The sequence below is a fragment of the Poecilia formosa genome, unplaced genomic scaffold (assembly GCF_000485575.1).
Source record: "Poecilia formosa unplaced genomic scaffold, Poecilia_formosa-5.1.2 Scaffold323, whole genome shotgun sequence".
Taxonomy (NCBI): domain Eukaryota; kingdom Metazoa; phylum Chordata; class Actinopteri; order Cyprinodontiformes; family Poeciliidae; genus Poecilia; species Poecilia formosa.
In genome coordinates, this window is record NW_006800262.1 from 715,165 (window position 1) to 738,763 (window position 23,599).

Here is a 23,599-nt window from a genome sequence, read left to right on the forward strand (position 1 = left end):
CCTCGCATGTCTCCAGCCATATTATTTACCAAGAGAATTCACCAGTGTTCTTTTGGCAGCTGTTTACTTTCCGCCCTCCATTGTTGCTGATAATACATGTGATTTCATCAGTTCTATTGTTGCTAGGATACAGACAGAACACTCCAATGTATTTGAGGCAATATCTGGTGATTTCAATCACGCCTCTTCTCCACTGCCAATGTTTCACCAGTTCTTCAGCTGCTGCTCTTGAGAATACAAGACATTGGATCTGTTGTATCCTAATGTCAAGGATGCATATGTCTCCAAACCAAGACCTCCTCTGGGGAAATCGGATCATAATCTTGTTTATCTCTGTTCTTAATATGAACCCCTTGTGAAGAGACTACCTGCTAGGAAGATGACTTCAGGAAGTGGTCACAGGAACCAGAAGAAGCCCTACAAGGTTGTTTTGAAGCAACTGATTAGATTGCTCTTTGGCATGACTGAGTGTGACTGACTATACAAACATCTGTGAGGAGATCACCGTCCCCACCAGTGAGATGCTTCCCAAATAATGCATGAAATGATTGATCACCAGTGAACTAAAGGAACTGTTAAACAAGAAAAAAGAGGCTTTAGGGAATGAGATCGGGAATTATTTAAGAGTATGCAGAAGCAGCTCAAAGTAAATATTAAAGACAGCAAGGAGAAGTACAGGAAGAAGTAAAATAAACTGCAGAGGAACGATATCAGAGATGTGTGATCAGGGATGAAGAAGGTCACAGGCTTCAAGCAAAAGGAGGATCAGGAAGATGGAAGTCTGGACAGAGCAAATGAGCTGAATGCATTTTCAACAGGCTCAGTTCAGGAACAAACTCATCATCATCATCATCATCCTCTCCTGTCTTCATCCACACAGACATTCCACCTTCCTCTGACCCACTGCTTTCCTGTCAGACCCTAAATGTTCCATCTTCCACCTCAGTCATGGTTTCTTCTGCTTCCACAAGTTTGTCTTCAACCAAATCAGGAGACGCTGCCGCTCCTTTTGCCTCTCCCTCCCTCTTCTCTGTGTGTAGAAGTCAGGTGAAGAGGCAGCTGGAGAGACTGAACTGGAACAAGGCTGCAGGTCCAGATTGTGTCAGCCCCAGAGTCTCAGATTCTGCAACATCTGTTCAACCTTAGCCTGACCAAAGAGATATTTCCAGTGTTCTGGAAGACATCCTGCCTGGTTCCTGTATTGAAGAAAACTCACCCATCAGTTATTAAGGACTGTAGACCTATTGCCCTGACAACGCATATCTTTAAGGTCTTGGAAAAACTCCTGCTGGCCAACCTGAGTAAGCAGACAAGCACATATTAGGACCCTCTGCAGTTTGCTCATCATAGTTGATGATGCCATCAACAAACTCACCATCATCTGGACAAAGCAGGCAGCACTGTGAGGATCATGTTCTTTTATTTCTCCTGTGCATTTAGCACAATTCAGCCTGATCTCCTCTGTGAGAAACTTCAGAAGACACAGATGGAGGCCTCAACAGTCAACTGGATCTATGACTACTTCACAGACCACAGTTTATGCTGAAGGACTGTGTATCTAACCAGATATTCAGCAACACCTTGACATATCAATATATAAATACCTCTGTGTTCATCTAGACAACAGACTGGACTGGAGATGCAACACTGAAGCGTCTATAAGACGGGACAGAGCAGCAGCATCAGAACCAGGGACTTAACAAGGTTCTACAACCTGATAAAGAAGTCTGTTTCTGTTGTGGTTCTGTTCTGAGGACAGCAGTGGAACCTCTGGAGATAACTATACAGAGAAGGATTCTTCATAAGGTCAAGAAAATTATGGACAACCATGACTATTCTCTTCATGAGAATGTCTTGGGAAAACAGAGTGTCTTCAGTCAGAGACTTGTTCAAATTCCCTGCCACACAGACTGCTTCCGTAACGGGTATCAATATCTACAATAACTCTTTGAGGACTATTTTTTAATTTTGAATTGATTTTTTATTACAGTTTTGATATAAAGGCTTATGAGGGCAGTTATGCATGACAACCATGACTATTAACTTATCTGTAGCAAAACAGAAAAGTCACTCTAATATATACATTTTCTAAATGTGGACTGAACTACTTTCATCTAATTGGTTTTGTCTTAATTTAAGCAGTGGTTGAGATAATATTGTCAAACTATGATTGATAATGTTTCGTGATCTTTAATTGAAATAACTGTCTCCAAAAATGTTGCAGAAGTAATAAAAATGGTACTGAGCATTTTCTCTATTGATCTGCATTGATTGTGAAACTTTTGTACAGACAATTCTAGAATTAAGCTACTTAACTCAAACTTTCAAATATGGTCTTATTGGTTTAAAATTTTTAACATAAATTTGATAGTTCTTTAAAGTTTTTTGGAGTCCAGAATAAGAGAGATAATTGAATTCAGCAACATGTGCGAGTTTCTCTCTTCTCACAATGAAATTGGAATTACAACTTCTAGTTATTTGAAAAACACTAGACTCCACCTTTTTATAGTATTCAATAAGAGGAAAGTCCTGTAGTTGATTTAATGCTGATGTGACATTGTGAAAAATTATTTGATGATTTTGGCATGTATGAACATTACTGTGTCCTCTTCATAAATTCAGACATTAAGATTTTAACATACATGGGATCAAATCAATACCAAAACCCGGGGTTGCATTGACCAGTATTTGCTTTTGAGATCGATAGAAAAAGCCAGTCTGTCATTTTGACAGACTACAATTCACACCTCAGACTATACTTAGTGCAGACATTTTCAACTTTACGAGTGCATTGCTGATGAAACCAAATCAATCAATGAAAAAAAATCCATTCTGAATATCATCTCTGACATGGATACTGAACTAAACGCATCTTGAATTAAACGCTTTGGAGCGTTTAATTCCATTCTGTCGATGGTTTTTATCACTGCAGAGAAAAAGTTACACGTGTTCCTCTGCTTGATTAATGTGTGATCTGGATTCTCTGTTAAACTTGTTAAACTGCATAAAAATGTAATGCAACAGAATAGCCCAGATTAATATAATTTAAAAATTGATGGATAAAAATTCGATAATGACAATATTTTTGACGCAATCAAAATGACGGACAATAAAAACAAGTCTAGCGCGACCTTTTCCCTTGAAAAGTGAAAAGTATTCTTTAGTGTTCCATACAAGCAACATTTTATTCTTCCAAACTTTTCTTCCCTCCCTCTGAATCTCAAAACTCTAGACAATTTGTCTTCATACTCATAACTTTATCTTTTTCTGAGGACATGTTAAATCTCATCTTAAAGCTGTTTTTTTCTGACAGTTTTTGACCAGTTTGTCATTTTTTACTCTTGAATGACTCCCTTTTCAGACAACATCTTATTTTCTCTTCCTATTATTACACTCCTTTTTAATATTCTTTCTGCTGTGCATATAAATTATACTTAATCTGTGACCAGAAACTGTGGTGCTTCCCATCGATATTTCCAATATCTCCAATTAATTTCCTTTTTTTGTTTGTCTTTTCTTTATTAGCCTTTATTTCCTACTTTTTTATTTGACCCTCTTTTTCTCACCCATGCACATTATTTGCAAATTATTTTCTTTATTCTGTGTTTGCAGTAGACTTTGTTTGAAATCTAGCCTCCTGCCAAGCTACGCCTGGCTGCATGGGAGTTTCACGCTGAGAGCTGATTATTGCTGTATGTGTGTAATTTGCTGTAATAGCTTTCCTTTCTCACCACCACTCATTAGTGTTTAATAGAAGAGATCTCCACTTCAGTGGAGAGAAGTGCTGACATGCTGTTTGGAGCAGGAAATAGGTGGTGTCCCTTAAATAGCTCCTAACTGGGTGCTAGTTGCTGTTCTTTATATCAGTGCTTATTGGGTTTGACAGAAAGTCATTCACTGGAATAATTGTTGTTTCTGTGAAACCCTCCTCCTCTTTGTAAAACCTATAGGTGTATGCTTATCAGCATGAAATATTATGGCGTAATAACTCTGACTACATGTGCACACACACACACACACACACACACACACACACACACACACACACACACACACACACACACACACACACACACAGATTGTTAAGGGAATAGCCTGGTAAGATTTGCTTGGTGCCTCATCAGAAGTCTACATCTTTCATTGTTGTGTTTAAGATTGGATTCAGATTACACACACATTAAAATAATGCCAAATGTTGAACTGAGCCACATAAGATCATTGTATGCATTTCTCATTATGCTCAGGTATTCACCAGCAAACGTCTCACCTAAAACTATTAATTTCCACTTATTTCCGTTAATTTGTGTATTTACAAATAAATTTGTATTATGGGACAAACACATTTTTTCTGAGAGTTCTTCTTTATATTAGAAATTTTAAGGATAGACGAGTTTTTTTTGTTGTTTTTTTAAAATATATTTTATTGAATTTTCTCTTTTAGGACATAAACTTACAAACAACAAACTTAACATTTTAAACATGTACTTATACACGCTTACATTCACTCACGCACTCACCATTCAAACCTGCATTTGTTTAGTTCCAAAAAAATACAAAACACTTAAATTAAAACAGAGAAAAATAACAAGACAGTATATAAATGGACACTGTCATCAAGACACTCATCATTAAGCTCCGCCTTCAGTCCCTATGATCCTCATCTATGGCTCCCACAGGTTCTCAAAGTCCCCCTGTTTACCCTTGGTGATGTATGTTAGTTTTTCCAGTCCGAGCGAATTTGCAATTTCTTTCTTCTAGAGTCCCATAGAGGGCGCCGTCCATGCTCCTCCAGCATAATGCAATAGATCTTCTGGCTTGAAGAAGTCCATAGTCTATCAATTTAGTTTTAATCTGTGATTGTTTAAATTCCACTGGGTATATTCCTAGAACACAGATTTTAACCTCTAATGGGATTTTCACCTTAAACAATTCAGATAGACACCTAATAACGTTATCCTTCCAAAACTTCTGAATTTTAAGACATTCCCACAGACAATGGAGAAGAGTTCCTTTTTCAAATAAGCATTTAGTGCAAGTATCTGGAATATCACTGGACATATGATGAAGCCTAACTGGTGTAATATAGGTTCTCATGAGCCATTTTTATTGCAGAAGTTTAAGTCGTGTGTTTATTGTTTGCTTTTGTGCTTTTAAACAGGCCTGATTCCAGTCATCTCTTCTCCAGGCGTCTAACTTATCTATTGCTGAATCCTTAGAGGAAAGCATCAGCAAATTATAGAACACAGAAAGAAAACCTTTCCCTTTTAAGTCCCCAACACACAAATCTTCTATTTTTGTAAAGGGTGGAATGTCCACTATTCGTTTCAGTTTTGATGACATATAGTTTTTCAATTGCAAGTATTAAAAAATGTTTTGGGGGTATTAAATACTTCTTACATAACTGATCGAAAGTAAGCAACATGCCAACGGCATATAGATCTTTAATTTTCTGAATGCCTTTGGTTTTCCATAGTTTAAATCCTCCATCATTTTTCCCTGGGGTGAACCTTTCATTACCCCAGATAGGGGTGAATTGTGATCGCTCTGGACGGTCAACTTGCTGCATGCCAAGTTATAATTGTATTTTTTAAGAAAGGGTTCTTTGTGGGGGTTTTTAGTGTCTTTATATCCAAAGAATATAGAAATGTGTTTAAGGGGAAATCTTGAACAGATTGCTGTTGGATTCATTCTAAATAATGACACTTTTAGTGCAAAGTTGCTTTAAACATTGCATTAAAAGTTCATTAAGTGCCAAATTTGCGTTACTTTGTAAATAATTACACTTCAATGCAAAAATGGCACTTTTAATGGACTTTCAATGCAACCTTTAGAGCATTGAACAGGTGTTATGTCATGTTTATGACAGTGTCATGTCAGCCTTATGCACACCCTGTCAAATAAAGTGTTAACAAAATTTGTAACTGTTCTTGACCATAATTTGTGCCTTGGGCCTGGAACAACTGACCCCTTTTTAGCTGCCATGTTAGATACAACCAAACAGGTTTTTTGATCAGATTGACCAAGTTGAGTCGAATCATGAGCATTTATGATAGAAAAATTGTAGGTGTCATTTTAGATTTTTAATTGTGACAGTATCAGAAATGTCAGCAATGTGTTTTTGTTTTTTGTTTTTTTTTAATGAGAACATTATAAGAGAAACTGTTGCGACTTAATTTTGCAGGGAAATTTCAGCAACTACATTTTTGAACAGGAAAAATAATGAAATGGTTGAGCACTGAAACAACCTGCAAAGGCCAGTCAAGCTTTCATCAGAGCCTTCAGCAATGCTTGAGTCTGATCAAGTTTCTCTCAAAGGCCGGAGCTTTGATCGGTATTCAGTGTCACTAGATTCAGAAAGTCTGGCTCCCCATGTGTTTTCAGGTGTGGCCCTCTTGTCATTGGTGTGATGTTTTTTATTTTAGAAGAAGCAGGTGGCCCTGAGGCAGAACATAAAAGCTGTCCATCCCTCTCAACCTCTCAGACTCTCGGCAGCTGAGGATGCATTCATGTGGCCTTTTGAAACTTTTCTGTCGGTTCACTTTGTCTATTTGTGCACTCATGAAGAGAATCCCTGCTCAGCCAGAATGATGCTGATAGATTTGTCTGCCCGCATCTTCATCTTGGCCCTGACATCATCAGAGCTGTTTAGGTCTGACAGGCAGATCATGTCAGATCTTTCAGCATTTTGCACCTGCTTCTGAAACGCTCCCTGTCCTCTCCTTCCTCCTGCTCTGCATCAATAACCTGCCATCAGTGGCTGCTGCTGTGGTTCAGAGGAGGATGTCACATAGATGTGACTGTTGCTGTGACGATGCCAATGAAGCCCAGACTGCATGGATATGGAAACATTGAGCAGAGAAAGCCACCATTCCACCTCCCCCTCACACACACATAGACTCCCATACAGAATCTGAACAAAATCACAAGATGGAAAAAAAATGAACTGAGTTTTGTTATATTTTAAAACTAAAAAATGTAAGAGGATTGCTTTTAAATTCTGTTGCAGATTTAACAAGGAGTGTAGGAGGAGAAGCTAAAATAGGAGAAATATGATAAATCGTTTGTATTTTATTGCTGCATTGTTTTGGATCAACTGAAAGCTTTTAACTGCATTTTAAAACTTTTTGATTGTAAAGGATTACAATAGTCATCCTTTACAATGGATGACTATTGTCATCCATTGTAACAGGTCTCTGTTTTTCAGAGACCTGAAAAACATTCAAGTCTCTGCATGTTTTCTTCTGGGTGTAGCTTTACAAATACATTAATTGGCAATTATGTAGCTGAACTTGTATTACTGAAGATTTTGCAGACATCTTCTCCTGCTCCCAGATAATGAAAGCAAGGATGTTAAAAAACTGGATAATATTGTGGCAAGTTATGGTCTTCAAAGGTAAAAAAATTACAACCATTAAAATGAATTATGAATGCTTAGAGACCAAGGATTTTATTGAAAGGTTTAGTTAGTGAAGAAGCGCTGAGCTAATCAAAGAATTAGTTTTGAAAAATTCACAACTTTATGTATTCCAAATAAAAATTTCACAATAAAAGACAAAACATTATTTTGGGGATTCCCTTTTAAATCTTGATTGAGATAGAAAAATAAGTTCTTAATCTATTTACCAGTTGTCAATAATATAATTTTAATACCAAGAAAGTTAACTTCTTGGTATTAAAATTGAACAAGAAGAATGTATTGTTTTGCTGTTTAAACAATCCCATTTGAGTCCAGAACAACAGGGTTATGTATGCAAATGTAGCTCATTGCTGCATTTAGCTTTGTGCCATTAATTTTAGGAGAGTGGACACTTTAGAAAGTTTTAAGGTTACTTTATGTCATCTACTTAAATATATGTAATTGAATATATCTAATTATTTAAAGCCAACGGGAGCAAGCGGTCAGCCAAAGCAAGACTTATTTTTATTCTTTACTCATTCTTCTTCTTCTTATGCTTCTCCACTGAAACTCGTACTGCAGCCTACCCCCTGAAACGTTTTGCAACTTTTGTTTGGTATCCTGGTTCAGGACCAACGTCGCTACTCATATATTCAATATGGTCATGGTTGGCTGAAGGGTGGGGGGCTCATATGCAAAAATGTGAAAAATGTTTCTTCTGACCTCCAAATTTTTAAAAATTACAAGTTCATCCAAATAAGCTAAAAATATTTTTTGCTTACTTTAAATTGTTCTCAACATTTCATACACTATGTATGGCCATATGTTCACAAGTTTGTGTTTAACACAAATATCTGTGACTTCCAGAATACTTTGATATTCCTGGCTAAATTGCTCATACTAGAGGAACACATCATCCTTAGTCATTCTTAATAGTTTTTGAAGAATCTGAGCTTCTTTGTTTAAATAACACCAAATCCAGTTTTTATATTAAATGCTCCTAGTGTTCAATGTTGTTTTCATCCACATGTACTTTACTGTGGCTCACTGCCACACCTTCACAATGATGATGTTTAAAATATATATATCTTAAAATAATGTAGTCCTGCACTCCCAGAGCACTTGGGGGTGGAGCTTTGCAGGTAATTTAGTTGAAATTGAAAAAAAGGAAGCAATCCACCAGGAAGTCTTTTAATATGGCCAACTAAGCACGATACTTTTCTTACAATCAAAAGCCATCCAGTCATTTCTATTTCTTTGATTGACAATATAAGTAACTATCTTAATTGTACAAGTTTGAGTACAATAGAAATGTGAATATTGTCTTAAGTTTCAAAACTTTCATTGCATGAAAGGTGGTGTATTGGACCCTGTATACTGAGGCAAGCTCAGATCCTGAGCAACAGATTATTGGGCAGTGCATTTTCTTTGCTGAAGTTGAAAGCTGTCCATTTTGGAATCCCACAAGCAGGAGATGGAGGTGCAGGGGGCCGGGCTGGCAGGAGGAGTTACCGACTCAACTTAGCATATGAATAGACCAACGTGGATTCTCAGTCATTGGAAGAAAAAAAATATCACAATTCGTCACTCACATGTTGTCTTGTTGGTTGATGTGTCCCCATTGGCCAGTACATATATTTTTATAAATAAACCCCGCCCCAATCATTATTATATATACATACCATATTTGAATTCAGTCAGTGCTGTACTAAAATATATTCATATAATATTGCTTATATGCAACACGGTCAGATATGAGAAACATCAATGAGGCACAGAATTTTTTTTAATTGTATTTTACTTTTTAGTGTCTACACACAATATTAAGACAAAATGCTTTTCCACTTCTGGACCATTTGACTGTTGCTCTTTGTCCAAACATGAGCCAACATTGCGCTGTGTTCAGGACAGGCCCGGCGACTCTCCTGTAATGTAGACCTGAGGTCACTGAGCTCCTGGCTGGGGGAACTTTGGGACTCCAACCCCTCACAGTCCATCCTGACACCCCTTCATAGCTGCCATCCTCCCAGAATGCCACCTCCTCGGCTGCCAGTACTCTTTGCCTTCCTCCATCAGCTGTTAACACAGAACAGACATTTATTATGCATTAAAGACATCTTTGTCGTCATTATTAAACTACAGTGGAATTTTGTGGCAACTCCTAGCTTAGAACAAGACATTAAAAACTCTAACATCCTTTTAATACAGCCCTACAGAAAATAAAACACCTTTATTGGAAAAAAAGAAAAAAAAATACTCAGAGAAAAGTTGGAAGAAGAAAAATTAAAAGCACTTGATATTTTTAAAAATCCTCACAAGAACAATATATACACAGAATGTAACATATGATTTGCGCCTTGTGCCAAAGCAGGTTATGAAATGAGCAGATAATATGCCATATTTGGGGTGATTTCATTGATTTATGTACGAGTTTTTATTTCCAAGGGAACCAATAGACATTGTTAAAATGGATAACGACAACCTTTTTCCTTCCGGAGCTGCTGCCTAGTGGCCGGTCCTACCATCAGAGTGGCTGAAGGGTTCCCATTTCTGAAAACTGACAGAAAACATTTACTCTTTTAGTACAAAGTTCACTGATGTGGCCTTAGCAAAGTTTTTTTTTGCCTTTCTCTATTCGTAAGCATTTCTGCCTATGTGAATGATTTGCTGAGTCAGACACATTACCATGATTTCAGGTTTCATTCAAAATCCAACACAGTGGCTTATGATGAACTGTGATTGCTAAATAAACAATCTTATGTTTCATAGGATGGACCAGACAACATGATGGTTATGGTATACAAGTTTCACACAGTTATATAGACATGGGAAATTAAATATCAGCAATGTGTGACACAAAATTGCAAATAGGTCAGCGAGATAACAATAACCTGAAATGAGGAAAGGAAGTGACAAACTAAACGTGTAGCCTAAAGCTTTAAATCCACAATAAACTGTTTGGAAAATATGAACAGGGTGTGTGTGTGTGTGTGTGTGTGTGTGTGTGCTGGGTGGGGGGGCAACAAACAGCATGAACCAAATTCATCAACTCTGTCAGGATCAGTGACTTCTTCTCATACTTGAGCCATTACTGCTTCAGAATATTTTTGCCCCAACTGCGTCCATGTATACACACTCGCATCCACACCCACACACCTCCCCCTCTTAGAGTTGGATTTGACACAGATCATCAACACTCTTCTGCTGTTCGTCCATCAATCAATACGTCCCCTCCTTTTTCCTCTTCTTATTATCAGCACTAATCTATATCTCTTTGTCTCGTTTTCTTTAGAGTCGCCTCCTTTCGCCTGGCCTTTTCTCTAAATTACATTAAGGGTAATCCCGTGGATTTGATGGTAACAAATGTAAAATAACCTACATTGGAATTGGATGAAGTGAAACTAGGCCACTTGAATCGAAGGCCAAGTGTATGCAGAAAGTGAGAGTCTGGAGAAAAGACTAGAAAAAAAGCAAATGACTCTTGATTGGAAGTTGATTGTTAAGATTTCATTTTTGCTGCCTTTTTTTTTTTTTTTACCATCGGACAAAAGCCACACAGAAATGCGTCTGGGTGGATGAGTGCATGGGGGAATCAGGAGGGGAGACCTTGTGGGCATCTCTACATCCAAACAAAAACAAAATGGCAGTGTTAATAAAAAGCAATCACTAATGCTTTTCCCCGGCACCAGGCCGCAGGCGTCGCAAGCGTGGGCATGGCGCTGGCATTCTTCAGTGACTCATGGTCTTTTGTGGAGCCATGTGTCATACTCACAAACTTCCCATGTCCAAATGTACTCCCACAATAATGACAGAGTGGGAAGTGTTAGGCTTTTCATTTGTTGGGGCCATTAACAAGAGGGCCTGAAGGACTGGAAAGGGACCCAGGTTTACTCAGGCCGGGATACTATGCGCCTCGCCTGCTGTTTTTTTTTTTTTTTTTTACCTCCCTAACATGCTAATGTCAGCATCAAATTCTTGTTATCATCTGTAGTTCCTGGGGATGCCCTATTCAGTCATTCATTCAAGTGTGATCGAAGTATTGTCTCTTAAGTCCAAATACAACTTGTGAATATACAGTGAAAACCAGACCGGGCAATGGCAGCATGTTCAGATAACTCTGGAGGAGCTGCAAAAATCCACAGCTCTGGTGAGAATCTGTTGACACAATACATCATCCTGGACTTCTTAGAAAAGTAGGAACAATTAAAGCTGCAAGCAGCGTTGGAGGCCCTTGCAGCTCAGCGCTACTCTGGCCTTATGGCAACTGCGGGAGCTCCAGCAACACAACCGTCGACGCTGTAGCGCAATTTCCACACCCGTCCACTAGGCGATACACATTGATGTGTTCAGCAGTGATCCCCGATGATGCACAAAAAAATCTGGTGCAGGTCAGTTGATGTCTTAAGAAGATGTAGCTGATGGAATAACCTAGGGGCCACAGTGAAGCTAAATTTTAATTTAATGCTATTGGGCTCTTTAGAGGTAAACAAGTCATATCAAGTTTGGTGCAAATCAGATGATGCATGTATGATTTAGAGACAACCAAATGCAAACAGCAAGGGATTAGAATTTGCTATTCAGCCACACCCACATGCTCCTGCCAGCAGCTAGTGTAGAAAGAAGGATTTACCCTCATGTTGTATTTCATTAAATACAGGTTGAAATCTCCATCAACCATAGAGTAAAAGGAAGAAAATCAGTTGGAAAACGGGTGACTTCCTGTTGAAAGGAGGCGGGGCTGAAGTGATGTCACCAATTGGCCATGTGAATGTGATGAGCTCTGGTCTATGATGACACAAAAAAGTTTGATGCAGCTGGGAGTTTATGTGGGGATGTTTCATAGCAAATGGTCAGATTTGAGGCTTGGCCACACCCACATGCTTTGATGTATGAAAAAGATTTTGATAACTTTTGACCAAGGCTGTGCTGACTGATTTTGAAGCCTGGATCTCAAGAGCTCTAGGACGAGCTTCTTCAGATACATGTCTAACAGAGAGAAAATAGCAGCTTTGATCTAAAATGGTGGACTTCCTGTTAGGTTTTGACCATGACTACTAGAGACTTTTTTTTCCTCTTGTCAAGATGTACATGTGTACTAAATTTCATAATTGTCAGTCAAAGCTGATTTATTAAATGTTCTAGGGGGTATAAATAGTGTCTCCAAGCAATATTATGAAACATTATATACATCCTCAGTGTCTGATGAGACAAACCAAAGAGACAGTGATATTATTTTCTCTCTAAACTCAATCTACCAAGGCTATCTCATGAGAATGCAGAGTGAATGGAAGCACCAATTACAGAAGAGGAGATTAGGAAGGCAATCTCATGGTGAAGGTAGGGAAATCCCCTGGTTGTGATGGATTTCTGTCAGAATACTGTAGTGCAGTGTTTCCCAACCCTGGTCCTCAAGGCTCACTGACCTGCATGTTTTAGATGTTCCCCTGCTTCAGCACACATGATTTCAATTGATGGCTGATTAACAGGGTTTTGCTGAATTGAAGTCATCTGAATGGGCTGTGTTGAAGCAGGGGAACATCTAAAACATGCAGGTCAGTGAGCCTTGAGGACCAGGGTTGGGAAACACTGCTGTAGTGTATATAGACATTCCAGTATTACAAAAGGTGTATCAAGAGATTTTTCAGAGTGGACAGCTGCCTCCTACTTTTAATGAAGCTCTGATATCATTGATTCCAAAAAAGATATGGATAATACAGACCCCGAAAATTATTGGAAAATGATTTTCTTAAACATGGACTGTAAAATACTAAGACCTATGTCCTTCCCAATATTATTCATCAGAATAGGCTTTATGAAAAACAATTCCTCCTCTGAAACATTAGAAAACTGTTGCACGTGATATGACTGAGCCAGTCACTGCCATCTCATTAGATGAGAAGAAAGCATTTGATAAAGTAGAATGGAGCTTTCTCTTCTCAACTCTCTCAAATTTTGGATTTGGTCCAATTTTTACTATATGGGTCAAAATACTGTATAAAGAACCAAAGGCTGCAGTAATAACTAATGGCACTATCTCATCCTTTTTTAATTTATCATGTGGCACCTGTCAGGGTTGTTCTCTGAGCCCCTTGTTATTCATTATGTTTATTGAAACTTTGGCAGTGAGCATTACGATAAATAAGGACATTATAGGGATATTATGGGGACAACAAGAACACAAACTGCTTTTATATGCGGACGATATTTTATCACTTATAACACATCCGCTTACATCTTTCCTACACCTAATGGACACTATACAGATGTATTCAAAGGTGTCAGAATACTCAATAAATTGCACTAAATCTGAAGCCATGCCATTATCCTCTATATGTCATTCACACATGGTCAAAGATTTTAAATTCAAGTGGGTACCTGAAGGCGTGAAATATCTTGGGATTAGACTCAGTAGGGATTTGGAAGCGATAATTTTAACCCGGCGCTTTCAAATATTAAAATAAACTTTGAAAAGTGGGAGAAGATGAAACTAACACTGTGGGGTAAGATTAATAACCTGAGTGAAGTCGCCCCCTCAACTTCTTCAAATCAGACAAAATGGGTGTCAGTCAACTTGACTACATTTGGGCTGGTTTGTGCAGCAAAAATTTTGGTTTGTGAATGATAGCAGTACAAACGAAAGTTTTTGTTGCACAAAACAGAACAAACGTTTGACACCAATTTTGTTTGATTTTATAAAAGTGGGGTGGGGTGGGGGGATTTTACCTTTGACCTTTAACCTTTCAATAATATCTTCAAAGCCAAAGTGGCACAAATGTTTAACACCAATTTTGTCTGATGTGAAGAAGGTAGGGGTGCCTCCTTTACTCAGGTAGATTTCTGTCATAAAAATGTTTACTGCCCCTCAGTTTAGCTATGTGCTTATGAGGCTTCCCATTATAATTACACTCAATATTTTTAAAAGGTATGAAAATTTGATTTAACGTTTCTTGTGGGGAAGTAAAAGAGTGAGAATAAAAGTAGAAAAATTGTATGATCCTAAGGAAAAAGGTGGTGTAGAACTTCCGGATACTAAGCTCTACTGCTTGTCATTTGAGATGGTTGAATTAATTAAACATTGGAAAGGTTCTGGATGTGCACTTGTAATCCAGCGCTACTTTCAAAGTGAGAACAAGCAGGAGTGGTTAAATACTGACACCTGCTCAAATGGTGATATTTATTCACCTTTTGACCCAAAACACAAATTATCCCAAAAGATTGAAACAACAAGTCCATTCTATGTTCATTCTTGTAAAGTTTGGTCAAAGGTACACAAACTGTTAAAGCTGCCACATCAGGTAGAGAAATATGTGTCTTTCTAGAATAATCCTGCCATATGGGTTATCCTGTGTTTTGGAGGCAGTAGCATTCATGTAGCATATGCGCCATTGGTGATTTGTATAAAGACGGCCAATTCATGTCCTACAATGAACTAACTCACACATTTGATTTGGAAGGTAATTTAGTAAAATATCTACAAATGAGACGCTGTGTTTCCTCAAAATGTAAAAACACTGTAGAAAATGACATCTTGAACTATACTAGGATGCCATGTGATCGACACACCAGCCTTTTCTGTCTCTGTTCCTGTTTGTGCTATTATTCAGGAAATCAAGAAAATTTTAATTACAAAAACAAAATCATCTAGGGGGTGCCGTGGAGGAATTAAGCCATGCCCACTAAATATTGGACTGCATTCCTGTCGAGGGTTGGACAAGGATTGATCACAGTGATGCTTGTCACTCCACGTATGGCAACAGCATCACCTGCTGTGACTTTGCCACGTTGCCACAGCCTCCACTGAAAACTCTTTACGCTTTAAAGTAAGTGAGATCAACTAGTTATCTGTGATCTGACACAAGATCATCTTGATTTGGTTGAGGGGTCGCAGCTGGATCTCTTTCAGAATCAAGTTTAGAAGCCACAGCAGTTGTTCTGCTTGTGCAGCTCAATGTGAACCGCAAATATGGCGTGTGTTTGGAGATGCTTGTTAAGCCTGCAGTGAGAATGATAAATCTGTGAACAAAGAATTATGTGCAGTACGTCCATTTACATCTCACACATGCTGCGCAACGCATGTGTGAGATGCGCTGAGCAGCATCACATCTGCTTCCCAGCAGATGTGTCTGTCCTAATAAAGTTTATGTATGTGTTCCTGATTAAACGAGTGACAGGCCCGGTGGCATGGATGGGCATTGGGGGGGCCATTGCTCACCCAGGGAGTCAATTGTGTCCACACTACCCTTTCCCCCGGATCCCTCAGAGTGGTCGACTTTCTGTTATTCCTATCTCGATTTCATACAGTAGGGGCTCCCGTTCTCTGTACCCCACACTTTTTTTTAGTTGTTACAACTATTTTATTCATTGTTAACAAGTTGTAACGTGCTTCTCTGAGCCCCCTTTAAAAGCAGCATGGGCACTAAGCTGCGTGCGCCAGTTTTTACACCTGTGCAGAGCAGGTGTGAGTTAGAATCATGGCAGCAAATGGCAAAGAACTTTGCATAGTTTCCCCCCCAAAACTAACAGAGAGAGTCAAGTAATGCTGTTGGATACAGATAATGTTAGCTAAGTGATGACTAGCATCTGTCAATATAAGCTTGTTAACAAGATTAGGCTACTGATTTTGTTAGTCTGTTGAAAAGTGGGAAGCACTGGTTACATTTACTTGAGTCACTTGTTGGGGGAACATTTATCTATATGAGTAGTTTTACTGCTCTGTGCTTTTTTCTTGTACCTGAGTAATATTACTTACTTGAGTAGATTATTTTGCATTTAGAGAAATAGACATCAGAGATTGGATTCTTAGATTTCTGAAATATTTGAGCGAATGTTAATGGAAATTTGAGCATAATTACTCAAAATTGTCACTGTTTACATTCTTATTGTTTATTTTGTATGAATAAACATGGTTATTTTATTTGAAAGGTTAAATAAAGGTTTGTTTCTGTATTTATATTAAAGTAAAAGCTCGTTTAGTCAAAATAAGCCAATGCCCTTTGCACTTTTACAAGGTACAGTAAACTTGCCAGCTCCTTAAAATCCTAAATTTAAATGATAAATTTAAATCTTTTATCTATTCTGAAACCATTAAATGGAGTTTAACATCATTGGGATTCTGAACAAACGTTTTTATATTTGTACATCTGTGGTCTATGTTAAAATGTGGTCTCAAACAACACCAAATATGACATGAAAGCTGTGTATTATTTCCTTATTTCTCACAATTCTATGCTTTATTGGCCTCATCCCATAAAAACACATTGTAGTTTGCGTCTGGAACATGCCTAAATGTTCAAGGGACAGGAACACTGACAAGTACAGACAGAAAATTAGATTATTTTGTGGTTTCTGTCGTTCTGTCCATACCTGTTGAGTCTCCCATTTTGTCCAGGAATCTACAATGTTTTACCTCCTTTCCTGCCGTACTTATGTAATTATTATTGTACCATAAATATCCCAGATTGTGCTGCCTGCTCTCACATTAGTTGCTCTCCCAGGTCTTACGGTACGATATACAATTCCCCCACCGCTCTTACGTTAGTCCCCCGGTCCTATTACGTTATGTTCTCCCCCCACCACACCCCTTTTCTTGTCTCCCACCCCTTCCCCCTGGACCGTGACATATCTTGTGTTTTGAAGACAAAAACCTGGCAGGTATGGTTCTGGCTCCTCAAAATAAGCTACTGGACTGGTCTGGAAAAAAGGCATTTCTCTTGGCCCTGATGCACATTTGTGCAAACTTTACTTTACAATGTTAATGTGTAAGTGGAGGTTTTAGATTTAAAGATCTAGTTTGAGATTTCAGCATGAACTGTGACAGCGTGGAGGGTGAAGGGATGAATGGGGACCGTGATAGTGGAGTACCAGTGTTCAGGCCTTTTTGTTTAAGGATTTTCTGTATTTTGTTGTTGGAGAAAGAGATAATGGAAGTAAAAAAGCTGTCAAGTGTTCTACAACTTCATGACTTCCCACACTTGAAAAAGGAGAACTTGAAGAGACTTCAGGATTTCACTCAATCTTTATTTACACTGGTGAACGGGAATCGATGAAGAGGTGAAAAACCTACAAAACACATACAAATTTTTAAACATGGGTTTTAGACATTTTGGTTTAAAGTCAATAATTTACCTTAATTATCAATTCCATGATTAACTTCAGACATGTATTTCTTTCACCGTTTTAACCATGGATTCAAGAATTATATGATTGAATCTTTTATTTGGTTGAATTAAACAAATCTTACATGAGGTCAAACATATTTTCCTAAATTAGAATTAAACTTTTTTTCCCCTCAGGATATAAATTTTTACATTAATTAAATAACTTAAATATGCATTTAATAGAACCAAACTGTAAAACGCAACAGTGCAAACTGTCCCTTCAATAAATTCTACCTTTATTTTACTCAAATGCAAAACCAAAGTCAAATTACATTTCAACTAAGTCCTTTTCCCATGAAATGCTGCTTTGGTGATTGTGTCTGCCTTCCTCAGCTCTGTTGCAAAATCATCTATGTGGTTGGTGGATTCCTTATATTACCTGAGTTCAGGGTGCTGCTGATTGGACCAGATTTCTTTCACCTGCTAAGAAGTGCTGCAGAGTGGCGCACAAATATGTGTGTTTATGCACCCATATCTGCACCCATGAGCAGATCTGTGCAACATTTGACAGAAGAAGTTGGGGGATTATGTACTGTTACTGACACAGAAAAATGTTTCTGTATTACCTTTGCTACTTGTGACTAAGTTACAAAAATAGTAGTAATTATAATTGTTAGTAGTTATAACAACAAGTCTGGAAGTAGCTCCCGCCTCATTCCTGTCTAAGCTTAACTTATTCACAAAATCAGTATACAACAATTCTACTGAAACATCTGTGTGAATGAGCAGGGCGAGCTGTAAGCCTCTGAGGTCAAAGTTAACACCCAAGAACTACAAGTAGCAGCTGCTAAACAGTTTTGAAGCATCATGTTTGAACTGAAACTGGAGCCACTTTTGGGACAGTTTTCTTTTTAACTTTGCTGTTTAAAATGTAAAAACCTAAAGTACTTTAGTTGTTGAACAAAGTGAAGATTCTATTCTGACCTGCTTTGTGTTTGCTTTTCAGGTCTGGATCCCTGTCAGCGTCAGGGAATGGAGGATTTAATTTCTGCAGCTCCGGGTTGCTTTGACCATGCTGCTCTGTTCTCCATTTTACAGAAACACACTCTGCAGCACCGCATGAATGACTCCTTCTCCTGCCTGGTATGTTGCCTCGAACCTGTTCTTTAGGCCACTGGTTCCAATCCCTGGTCCTCAGGTACCCCAGCCCTGCATATTTTAGGTGTTTCCTTGCTTCCGCACCTGAGGAGGCCATGCAGTCATTTGAATGAGGTGTGCTGGAACAGAGACATCTAAAACATGGGATCCCTGCATGTTGGGAATCACTGCTCTTAATGACAATGTGATGTTAGACGAGGCTCAAAATATTTCACAGAGGGCAGCTGTCAGTTTCACTGGGTGACTGCAGGTACAAAGTACACTTGATTAATGTCAAACATCTGCTCAGTGATTTAGACAATTTACATGACCTAATAAATACTCATATGAAGTAGAAAATAAATTATACCAATCTGACCTTTGGACGATGCATTTAAGTAACTGAAATTCTATTTGTGCTCAAATTTAAATTTCATAGCTAAATCATTTTGGACCTATGAAGTGGACATTTTATGTGAAAAAAACCAGATTACTAAAATACTTTTCTTCTCTGCAAATGGATAAAATCATTTTATTTACAAAACAAAACCAAACTGTAAATAAAGCATGTGATAGATTCATTTTGGATGCAATATGAAACACATGCATACTAGTGATTCAACTGGAAAAGCTTGCTTGCTTCAAGGTCTGTAAAAAAAGCCTTAAATCTTGTCAATTCAAATTTACAGGAACAAACATGCTCCACACATGTCCCTTCATCCCCTCATCTAATTGTCAGTTGCTCCAGTTGATGCCTGGTACAGCACTAATCATCCAGATACTAGCAAACTGGACTGTATTTATTTGTTGTTGATTAGCCTATTTTGTCAGTGAGCATACAGCCATTTAGTAGTCTACAATTTACAGTAGCAGCATGATAAATTGTCACAGAGTTGATGTATTTCTTTAATTAGTGACTCTCTAATATCATAAACATTACATTTGCTCCACACAGAGGGATAATCAAATGAATGAAGGACTTCCTCAGTATGCAGCAAAACTCTATGCAGTAAAAACTACACATGCATGCGCAGTACTATTAGTGATCAGTAAGTAGTACTGATCACTAATAGTACTGCACACACTGTCAGTTCAGCATACGCTACAAGATTCGACAAAAAAGGTCAATAATTTTTTTCTTATGATAACTGAATGGATATACGTCCAAAGTGTATTTAAAGCAGGGTCTAGAACAGGAGGGTCAAACTCCAGTCCTCCCCTGTCCTGCAGTTTTTAGATGCAGAACAGGGGAGGACTGGCAAAACATTCCAGTACAAAACACTGGAATGAAATGGTTTAATTACCTCCTTCTTGTGTAGATAACTTCTCCAGAGCCTTGCTAATGATGCCGTGCAGCAGAGGCTCATCTAAAGGTTGCAGGGCAGCGGCCCTCCAGGACTGGAGTTTGACACCTGTAGTCTAGGTACAGCTACAGTCAATCACAAAACATGCCCTGTATAAAACTCACCTTCCTGTTCGTTGATGATGGTCTGACTAGTTAACTGCTAAGTCAAGATGTCATAATCACAAAATGTAACTTCTACGTCATAGTGTCATGTTGCTGATTAAAGAAAAGCACATGGTAATCACAGTGTATACTTCTCTGACAGATATAGTCGTCAGTTTGTGCTATGTTTATGTCGATCTGATCACTTTTTACATGTTTCCACTCTATTTTTGATGATTTTTCATGGTGATGAGTTTGAAGCTTTTGAGGTTTAAAGTCATCTTTACCATCTGCCTAAACTTTAGCCCTCTTCACAAAATCTCAATTGGAGATTGGTTTGGTCTGGCCCAGTTTTTTGAACTGGTTCAGCCCAAAAGAATAATAATATGTCCAGTAAGAAGAAACATGCGTGTCTAACTGAAAGATTGCCTTTAACCTAAATCTGCCAGGGGTGTGAATAATTCTGGGATTAATGGTAAATGTTTTCTTTCTGCAGGATTCAGGGGAATACAGATCCATTTATAAATTAGAATGCCATTGAAAATTGTATCTATTTTGGTAACTCCATCACTCAGTCATGCATATTACATAGATTAATTGCACACTGACTGTTTCAAGCCTTTTTTTTCTTTTAGGATCACCTTCTGCTTCCAGCTAACAAAAACACATCAAAGATTTGAATATTATATCAGACCAATAAAAAAAGAAAAATTAACAATATTTCAGTTGTTTCATTGTTGAAACTGCCAATGTAAACCAGATGCAACTTTAATTAAACCATGTTGCCTGTATAGAAATAGATGAAAACATTATGTTTCCTTATGCTGGTTTGACTTTCTGCTGTCTAGGCCTTATTGCTGTCATTGCTTCTATCCTCCCAACACTAAATTTATATGGCTGACTCAATGTGTGCATGATAGCTAATTTAAACTTTCACTTAGAGATAACTAGAGCTGGTCATTTAAAATCATTTTTACATTTGCCACCCATTTCTTGTAGGAGCTTAATGCTGAAGGGGAAGAGACGTTCCTGCTGAGGCTAAAACACATCCGAAAACATTTTGAAGAGACATAAAAGCTTTCAGTCTGTGTGTGTGTGTGTGTGTGTGTGTGTGTGTGTGTGTGTGTGTGTGTGTGTGTGTGTGTGTGCTGGTTTATTAAACTGCGGGGGGTCTCTCACACTGATTGAAGAGTTAAATGTTCTAATCAATACTTTCCAAATGGGAACACGGCCCAACTGCTGTGCCGACTCACTGGAGACACAGAAGGGAGGAGGGGGACTAATCCTAGATAAGAGTTTGGAAGGAGAGAATAAACTGAAGGCTTTTGTGTTGTGTGTAACTTAGCAGACTCTGAACCATGAACATCCCAGGCTCTCTGGATATGAACTATGTTCAGCATTATGTAAGGATCTTCCTCAAATTACCTCAGTGTTGCACACAAAGCTGAGATGTGTGTTTTTAGCTGGTCGGTCTGTTCTAATCCAGGGATGATTGACTTTACATCCAATTGCTCACCGCCGGCAGAAATTTTGATAAGCTGACTTTATTTTCTGTTCTCTCTGTTATTTGAACAAATGAACTAAAATGTGGGGCAACGTTAAACCAGGGACGCAGCACAGAAGTTGGCAGTTTATGTGGATACATGTCAGATTCAGATTTTGTCTTTTGCTTTTCCCACATCAAAATAAGTCAAGTCAAAGTTTATCTATATAGCACATTTACAACAGCCTCAGCTGACCAAAGTGCTTCACAACAAACATCACAGGTAGATAAATGACAAAATAGAAATGAAATTAAGTTTAGTAAAACTAATAAAGACAAATGTAAAATTGGCAGAGATACCAATTGAAAAGTTAATACCATGAATAAAAACCAAACAATTTTAAAATTTAGCTGCAGTGATTTTCTTCCATCATTTACCTTTTTCTCTTTAACTGGTGTTGAAGGCCAGGGAGAATAAATGAGTTTTCAGGCTGGACTTAAACTGACCTGCTGACTGAGAAAGCTTAACAGACAGAGAAGACTCTGTCCCCTCTAGTTTTTAGCCTAGCTTCAGGGACACACAATAAGAGCTGGTCAGTTGAGCTTAGGGCTTTGGGTGGAGCCTAGGGCTGCAAGAGCTCACTTAAGTAGGAAGGGCCCATGGAGTTTAAACACTTAAAAACAAATAAAACCTTACATTTTATCCTAAAAGCAACAGGGAGCGAAGGACATGCAAAACTGAGATAATGGATTCACGCCTACTTGTTTTGGTCAGCAGACGAGCTGCAGCATTTTGTATGCTCTGCGGTTACTACAGGGAGCGCTGGTCCAACCCTAAGTACAAAGAGTTATAATAATCTAAACGTGATGTAATAAATCCTTGAATATCCTTCTCAAAATCAGGCAGAGGAAGACAGCATTTTATCTTAGCAAGGGTCCTCAGCTGGAAGAAACTGGCTTTGATAACAATGCTAATATGCTAATCAAATTTAAACATAGGATCAACAATCACACCCAGATGTTTCACGAATGGACGACAAAAAGAAGACAGGGGACCAACAACACTGTCATGTCCAAGCAGGGGATTGCATTGACCAAACACTAAAATCTCAGTTTTTTCCTTATGTAGGATAAGAAAATTTGCTCTTATCCATGCCTGTACACCCTGAAGACAATCCTGTAGCATATGTACAGCAGACTGGCTGTCAGGGTGTACAGAAAATGGATGGATGGATGATTCATAAAGAACATCATGGTTCATTGATAAAATACAGATCTGAAATAAACAACTCACCTCCAAACATTAACACAATTCAACAGGCTTCCTTAGTTTTGATGTCTTTATTAATGGATTAAATTTGTTTTTCAATAGATTTTAGACCATATTATAACACAAAATTGTCTGCTTGGAATTCCTACAGATGAAAAGATCTGAATAAATATTCTCCATGAGCGCGATGGTTTCTGTGTTTTTGTCTGATGTCGCATAAACAGTGAGTAAAGAAAGTATGCAGACCTCTTTAAATTGTTCACTCTTTGTGTCATTGCAATTTCTGCAGCACTTGAGATTCCTAAGAGCACAGTTACCTCCATAATCCTTACATGGAAGAAGCTTGGGACAATCAGAACTCTACCTAGACCTGGTCGTTCAGGCAAACTGAGCAATCGTGGGAGAAGAGCCCAAAGATCATTGTGGCTGAGCTCTAGAGATGCAGCAGGGAGATGGCAGAAAGTTCCACAAAGTCAACTATCACTGCAACCCTCCACCAGTTGAGGCTTTACGGCAGAATGGCCCAATGGAAGCCTCTTCTCAGTGGCAGACATGTGACAGCTCACACTGAGTTAGCCAAAAAACACATGAAAGACTCCCAGACCGAGAAATAAGATTCTCTGGACTGATGAGACGAAGATCGAACTTTTTGGTGTTAATTCTAAGGGATATGTGTGAAGAAAACCAGGCACTGCTCATCACCTGCCCAATACAATCTCAACAGTGAAACATGGAGGTGGCAGCATTATGCTATGGGGTTGTTTTTTTT

General features: G+C 38.3%; 1 protein-coding gene across 1 annotated transcript in view; it reads left to right on the forward strand.

The window, feature by feature from the left end:
* Positions 1 to 23,599, forward strand: part of LOC103152713 (calcium-dependent secretion activator 2-like) — a 220,452-nt gene that overhangs the window by 87,193 nt on the left and 109,660 nt on the right. Inside the window, exon 12 of the mRNA XM_016661313.1 lies at positions 18,500 to 18,636. Coding sequence (XP_016516799.1) covers positions 18,500 to 18,636 — 137 coding nt within the window. The remainder of the gene's footprint in view (positions 1 to 18,499; positions 18,637 to 23,599) is intronic.